General features: G+C 38.1%; 1 protein-coding gene across 1 annotated transcript in view; it reads left to right on the top strand.

Moving 5' to 3' along the window:
* Window positions 1-8,121, top strand: part of LOC107668636 (bone morphogenetic protein receptor type-1B-like) — a 101,501-nt gene extending 93,380 nt beyond the window's left edge. Inside the window, exons 12-14 of the mRNA XM_016460581.1 lie at window positions 1,095-1,270; window positions 2,913-3,043; window positions 7,451-8,121. Of these exons, the coding sequence (XP_016316067.1) occupies window positions 1,095-1,270; window positions 2,913-3,043; window positions 7,451-7,576 (433 nt within the window). The 3' untranslated portion in view covers window positions 7,577-8,121. The remainder of the gene's footprint in view (window positions 1-1,094; window positions 1,271-2,912; window positions 3,044-7,450) is intronic.

Below are 8,121 nucleotides of genomic sequence, written 5' to 3'. Positions count from 1 at the left end.
CTGATTATTTCAGGAGCCTTATCACAAGTCCATTGTTTTTGAATTTTGGTGTTACTTCTGCTATATTTTCACACTTAAAACAATAATGTGGTATTCCTCTTGTACCATTGTCCTCGTTTATGCTAAGAAATAAGTCACCAGGCAGTTCACTCTCAAGTGGTTCCACTGCTGCCAGCATTAAGTCTGGGTATGATTCAGTGGGCTATATAACACTTTTAATCGTCAGGAAATTACTTGTCTTTAAAAGTTTAGGTTCAATATACTTACCTGTTGATCAAAAATAGCCTTAAACCTATACACTTTTTTTTGTTTAGTTTTATTTAGTAACTTTCAGGAGGGTGTACTCATTTTTGCAACACAACATTGTATCACTTTGATAAGAAAATCTTATTTTGCTGAATAATTTTGGCATTGTTCTTTGGTAATTGATCAAGCAGCCTTGTTGGAACATTACATCTCCAAAGAACCCTAACATGTCTTCTAAGTAAAGAGTAATTGCTGAATGGGTGTACTCATTTATGCTGTGCACTGTATATATGCATGTATATACATTTGATTTTTAGCCACACATTTATATCATGGATCATCATATCAATTGTAATGTCATGATGCTTTGTTATGAAATTGAAAAGGAAAGGAAATTCTACAAAATGACAAACAATTTCAAATATTTAAGGTACATGTTTCTTAATTATGCAACTGTTTTAATGAATATATAATAATGAGTGAGTGTTGTACTTTTTATTGCAATTGTATTTTATTGGATTTAAATGGTATGGTAATTTTTGAGAAACATTAGATTTATCATTCTGAACTGTCCTATGTTATATACATACATGCAGTAAAATAATTAATAAAGTATTATAGTATATGTAGAATATATTGTATATTTTGTTACATGCCCCCCACCAAAACAAAAATGTAACCTTATGATTATCATATTGAATAATGTGGCAGCAGCTAAATATGTAGAATATGAAAGACTTCACAACTGTATTTTTCACTGCTTGTGATGATGTGAAGGTGTTGTTCGATGCACACGTGTGTGTTTGTTTTTTGCACCTGATGTTTGGCTGCTGTGGGTTTGTTGTCAGTGACACTAATGAAGTGGACATCCCGCCCAACACGCGGGTCGGCACCAAACGCTACATGCCTCCGGAGGTGCTGGACGAGAGCCTGAACCGCTGTCATTTCCAGTCCTACATCATGGCAGACATGTACAGCTTTGGCCTGATCCTGTGGGAGATGGCCAGGAGATGTGTGTCCGGCGGTGAGTGCAACACAATGTGCGGCTGCTTGATTTGACCTGTCGGGATCTGATTGGATGGAAACAAGTGAAGTTGTGATGTGATTGGTGGTTTATTTTCTCTAATCCTCACAGCCTTTGTAGGCTGCATTAGTGCATGTCCACTTTTAAAGCAGACTCGGGTCCTTCAGGCAAAACACTACAGACAAAAACACTACAGATTCACGCTTTGGTCAGTGAAGAGATTTTGGGCTATTTGGCTTTTCATGAAGTGTTGTTTTCAAAGTAGTGCAAAGAAAACATTCAAAATGTGTTTATTTGATAGCACTTTATGTAACGTAATGAAAGTGTGATGATATCAATTGTTTTGATATTGAGTGGCATGTCTTTAATTTGGGATCTGATCTGACGGATCAGAACTAGTGATGAACCGATATATATTGACCATAAAAAGTTTTAAATGGTACAAGAAAGTCTTATGATTTCAAGAGTTTTCAAGATGAAAATTCAAATATTATGCAATATGCAGCACACACGCAGAGTTGTAAATGTGAAGTGTTGGATGGACAAGAAACTAATGCATTCTAAACATCTAAACAATTGAGACACTAAGAATATTTATATGTATGTTATTAAATGAATATAATTGAAAATGTAAAATAGAGAAAAGGTTACACTGTGAACTGAATGACTTTAATGAAGGAAAGATGTGCAAGTACATATGGACAGTTACACAGGAGACTGCAGATTATTGGTATCTGTTAGGGGTGTTAGGTAATAAAAAAAAAGAAAAGAGACACGTTCTGTGTTAACATAATTGATATCGAACTAAATGTAGCTTATTTTCCAAATGTGCAGTCTGAATATGAGGTCAATAAAAGTAAAGTAAAAGAAATAAAAATCCCTGCAGCAGTCGGAGTTTGTATTTAGAAATGAATTTGACAGATAAGCAGGATTGGTTTGTGTGCTGCTTGTCTTTTATTGTAGAACTAGTTTGAATGCAGTGTCTCCCTTAAACAAATGCAAGCATGTGAAACATATTTATTTCATTAATATTAAACAGTAAGGCTTTGAAATTAATATGAGGACTTTTTTGGTGTAAGCATGCAAGATGTCATACAATAAAAAAAGTAAAACATTTATAATAAGTGAAGGGTCATTCTGAGAATATGGTCATGATTTTCCAGGAAAAGCGTGGATTTTGTCCTTGCAGACAGTCATTTAAAGTGGCACATTGAAAGTAAATATACATAATTGGAAAGTAGTGAGATGTACCAAAATGTTTTTTTGAAGGTGGTAAATAAAGATTATTGGAGTATATTTTACAAGAAAATACTCTTGCAGCCGTTCAACTTCAAACTGTCATGTTTAATTCAGTGTGTTACTTGCTGTTTGTTTGTAAGTAATTGAGAAATGTACTAGTAATTACTGAGTGTAAATGGTTTGTTTGTTCCTCCATTATGTCAGTGCACTTTATGATGTCAGCAGGAGTTGAATGCTGATGGAGAGGAGAAAGTCTGGAGTTTGAATGAGTCGTAATGATGAAAAGGACATGTTTGACACTGATTCAGTGACTGATTACTGGGTCAGGGAATGAATTATTCAGAGTAAAGCGATGTCTGTGATTTGGATGTGATCTGTTCTGCTGGTTTGTGTGGTCCTGCAGGGATCGTGGAGGAGTATCAGCTGCCGTATCACGAGCTGGTGCCGACGGACCCGTCCTACGAGGACATGAGGGAGGTGGTGTGCATCAAGAGACAGAGACCTTCGTTTGCGAACCGCTGGAGCAGTGATGAGGTAGCAACATCATACGGAGCTGCTGGCTTGACCAAAACGGGCTCTTGGTTTCATGCTGTGACAGTGACCTGAGCCCTTGCTCAACCCTATGAAGCTATTGCATCATATTTAATATGGTAATGTTCTGAAATGGAGTAATGTAGTCCAAATGTTGCTGTTAAACCAGTTTCACACACAATCGCCTCCATGCTTCTGTCATCTGATAGATTATATTTTGTTTTATCCAGTCAAAGCTCTTTTAGTGTAATTGTACAAGCGTCCAGCTTCAGCTGCAGCTTCACGTGTCAAATCTTGACTGATTTTGATCAAGTTAAGGTCAGAATAACTGCAGTGATATCTCCAGATGAACACTTACTGGACTGAAGCAGCTCAGCTTTACTTGATTCTCCATCAATCATGTTTTAGAGTCTCAAATCTGATCCTCAGGATCTTTTGAGGAGCGTTTGTTTCCAGAAGCTTTACTTTCACTGCTCCTCAGCGGAGGAATGATCTTCACAAGCCTCCAGAACATCTCACATCTTCTGAGGAGCCTTTATTTCTTCATCTCTCAATCACTGCATTCATTATATGTTTGGATCATTTCAATGTCATCTTACTGAGACAGATTACTGGAGATATAGAGCGACGACTGATATTTAGATCATTTTATGTCAGTATCTGTGCTACTGTAGTGGTATAAAGATGTTGTTGATTGACATCACAAGCATCAGTGCTTCGTTGTAGTGTGTGAATAATTTGAAGTTGTTTATTTTGTCAGTACATTAGACTATGAGCCTTAAAAAGGTATGTAGAAAGTGAAGTAGTAGTTGCAAACACACAATGCATGCATTTAGCAGAGGCTGTAATACAAAGCAATTTACAAGAGAGAGCAAACAGACTAGAGGAGTGAGCATGAAGAGTGAATGATTGAATAAAGAAAAAGAAGCGTTTGGAGTGTCAAGATGTTTGTCAGCAGTCAGGGCTTCAGGTTTGTGGAGAGCATTGTTTGCAACCATGTTCCTGGAGGCAGTGGTGAAGAGTTTGTAATCAAGCACACCTGATTGAACTTGTGTGCTCATTAGTAGAGTCCAAGAGCTGCGATGGCTGGAGCACGCAAATGAAACATCTGAAATGTGTTGTGCTGGAAAAGTGGTTTGAGTGGATGTTGAAGTCAGCAGTGAAGGCAAGTAGCACATGTGGAGCTTCAGTGAGGCTGTGTAGTTGAGCTGGTGGATGATAGAAGACAAGAGGAAGAAATGTGGCATGGTTAGTGGAAGCTACTGAATAGAAGCCACATACAGATTGAAATAAAGAGGAAAGCAATGATGTGCAATGCTGGAAGTGTGTGATGCTTTGCAAGCAAAGGGCCAATGTAAATCGAGAACAGTGTGAGCAATCAGCTCAATTGGTGGAAGTTGCATGTGAGAGGAACAGAAGACAAGAAGTGGAGGCTCATGGTAGGAGTAGCAGCAGAGGAAAGTAGGCTGACGGAGATAGTCAGCGTAGCGTGCATTGCCGTGTCGTTGCTCGGTGGAGTCGCGCAGGTAGAGTCGCAGCTCTTTACTCTCGCAGGTCTTCACCCCAGCAGGGCTGCCACTCCACAATGACTGCTGGTTACATACTCACTCACTACCTGCTCCACAGCTGAACCCGCACACCTCATTAACCAATCTCTGCGCACAAACACACACCTCACACTCCCATTGGACACACCTGACTCCCCAGCATCCTCACTGCTCTTCTACCCACTCTTCCTTCTGTCGCATTCCCACACTGCTACACTTCTCATCAACACACTTCATACGAAGGCTCTGTAAGTACACTGTAATAACACTCCACTCACTCCTTTCAACCTCTACACTTCCCGTCCACATACATGCTTTCACTTTGCACTTACATTTCCAAGCCCACTCCTCAAAATACATCCATCATTACAATCACTAATTAACATTATACATCACAACTGTGTTTCTCATTCCACACTCAATACATACATGCTACTTCAAGCCACCGAACAGCAAGTGAAAGTGTTTCCCCTCATTATATTGTGTCTTTGTCTACCTCTAAGTTTTTACACATCTATATACTTTCATTTTCTATTGTGTCATGAAGTCATTCAAGTACAGAAAATGCTATCTTTCACACTACCTGCAATACAACAACTCTTGGCTATACTTTCACTACGTTTTCATTCACCATACCATACCTGATTCATAGTCCTTACTAATCACCAAGCACTATACGACCGCTGCCCACTCTGACACACACAATAAACCCTGCCATTATCAAACCTACTTCTCAGCTATCAGCACTACTACAGCTACCTCACAATCATTCTTCATCAACACTACACTACTTTGTTTCCATTCATATTTCTTTGGAATCAAAAGATTTTATTTCTTTGGCCTCGTTCACACTGTCAGTCCAAATCTGATTTCTGTGCATATCCACTTCAAATCCCATTATATTTAGCAAAGGGCAACAGTACACAAAAAAACATGCACTCACATTTCCATAAATCCCTTTCAAACTACATTCATATGTGCGTGCAAATCCTAATTACAACATCAGGTGCATTCAACTCACTTTGGTCGGAACAAGATGACAATTTCACTTTTCTACATAAAATTCTACTACTTTTTTTTACTCTACATCTACAAAATGATCAATAAACAATGTGCATCATGTTTTAGCTTTTTCCTGTTTTTATACAATGTCAGCTTCATCATATATTCTGTGGTCATTATACAATACTACTATATTTTGTATATGTAACTTTTTCTTGTACAAGCCAAACTACAACATTCTATTCATTTCAACACATTTACCCTCAATAGACACGCTGCATGTTTTCACACTGACTTTTCTCATTACTCTTAGTCCTGATGTCAAATGTACTTTTTACTTCTATTTAGTCAACCTTCTGCTGTTGTGGTTTACTCAACTTTTACTCCACTCAATATCTGACCGTTTTAGTCAATCAAACCTTTTCCTCACATTTTCGTCATGCTGTATAATACTTACAACTCATTAACACAATTTTTGGGCCCTCACAATTATATTCACAAAGATTGCTATCATTTCAGAAATTAATTTTTACATTACTGCTATTGCACGTTCACCAGTAAGCACAAATCCGTACAACTTGGACTTGGTTTGTTTCACCTCATCTACTGTGCTGATTTATTACAGACTATTTCATATATAAATTCATATCAAACACTTGTCTCCTCCCGCTTAGTGTCATATTACAAAATGCATTACGGTCTTTCAGAAGCAAACCTTTTTATAATATTGACAAAAAACATATCATTGGAAAGGTCTGAGTCTCACGATTCCATATTTAGTGTTTTTTTCCCCTAATACAACTCTGTCATATTTACCCAGAAATCTAGACTTTTGTGACAGAAAAATGCATACAAAAACATTCTATGGAGTTTGGCTGGTACCCAGTGGCTATTTGTGGTATGACGGCCTAAATAAAATCTCACAGGAACCTCAATTTTAATCATATCAACTTCAAATTTGGAACATAACTCATTTCGACACAAGGCGTTAATTTTATACCAATTTCACAGTAAAACCTGTTATGTAAAATATTTACTATATATACAAAATACAATAACATTACTATAGTGCATTTTCTTTACAGTACATTTACACTTCTATTACATTTTCATACTTTCATTTTTTTCACAAAATCCACTTTTGTAATCATTTGCTGATTTTTTTGCTCTTTACAACGAGACCAACCTTAGGTCTGTATTCCAAAGTGTTCCTAAATTACCACAATTTCAGTTTGGATAGTGCACTTTCATGCCTATTTTAACAAATGGGGGATGACAGTTAAGGGGTTAACAGTGAAGCTCTGATTTGCACTCATGATATCTGGCAACCACACACATGAAAGCTGCAGTAGAGGCGTGCACAGCAGTCCCCAATAATGTTGCGTCTCCTTTTTTCAACAAAAATTACCAGAAATTTTGGTAAAGTTTCTATTTTTCCCAATACCTTTTAGTCTCATCTTTTATCGTCACCGATATTGCATGTTGATATAGTCACAGTTGACCTTATTGACCTTATTGTCGTCTCGTCTTAGTCATGGGAACAAACATTTTTCGTCATACTTTTCGTTCACCAAATTCACACTAGTGGACAGTCAATCATTACAAATCACATTCCAATCACATAAGCACTAAACCCGGATTTGGACTTACAGTCACTCTGAACAAGGCTTTTGAACTGATTCTTCATGGGAAACTACTGCAATCAAACAGCAACAGTTTCCTAATATCCAACTCTACAACAGCAACACGAGCCACTCTTTTATTCTGCTCTGCTGCAGTGGTTTCTTTAATCTCACCCTTGAATCAGTTCAAATGCATTGACATCTGTATGAAGCTGACCTGTGTGTTTGTGTCTGTCCAGTGTCTGCGGCTGATGGGCAAACTGATGACCGAATGCTGGGCTCACAATCCCGCGTCCCGTCTGACCGCCCTGCGGGTGAAGAAGACGCTCGCCAAGATGTCCGAGTCTCAGGACATCAAACTGTGAGCCGAAAGTCAGTCCGTCCCGAGAGTCTGGGGAGAAAGAGCGGCTTTATCCTGCTTTCTGTGAAAGTTCACTCGAGCCGCTTGCCCTGCAGGCCATCACGGGTCACACACCTTCAGATAAACTCTGACCGTCACTCCATCCAACATCATCAAACCATAAACACTGTTCAATCTGCAACTCAAACTCTCAACATTCATCCAGACACAACTAAACCATTCAATGAACTTTGACCCACCCAACAGTAACAAACAATGCTTTTTCCTCACGTTCTCCAGAAGACAAACAGAAATGATGGCCAGGTTTTCACGCTGTAGAAATATGTCCTTGTAAAATATGATTGTATATGTCATGAGTTATAGAAAGATGTTTTCTTGCATTACAAGAACGTTTATACAGAATGCTTTCTTTCATGTTGCCTTGTGCCTTATTTAACACACACATGTAAAAGTTTAATATTTCATAGTTCTATGTAAATGGAGTGACAACTAAATGTACGTGTTTAACATTCCTGTCCCTTTAATAAACTCAACTCAATTCTGACATGC

The sequence above is a fragment of the Sinocyclocheilus anshuiensis genome, unplaced genomic scaffold, assembly GCF_001515605.1.
Source record: "Sinocyclocheilus anshuiensis isolate Anshui unplaced genomic scaffold, SAMN03320099.WGS_v1.1 scaffold116, whole genome shotgun sequence".
Lineage (NCBI taxonomy): Eukaryota > Metazoa > Chordata > Actinopteri > Cypriniformes > Cyprinidae > Sinocyclocheilus > Sinocyclocheilus anshuiensis.
Note: the sequence above shows the minus strand (reverse complement) of the source record. Positions and strands in the feature narration are given on the sequence as shown.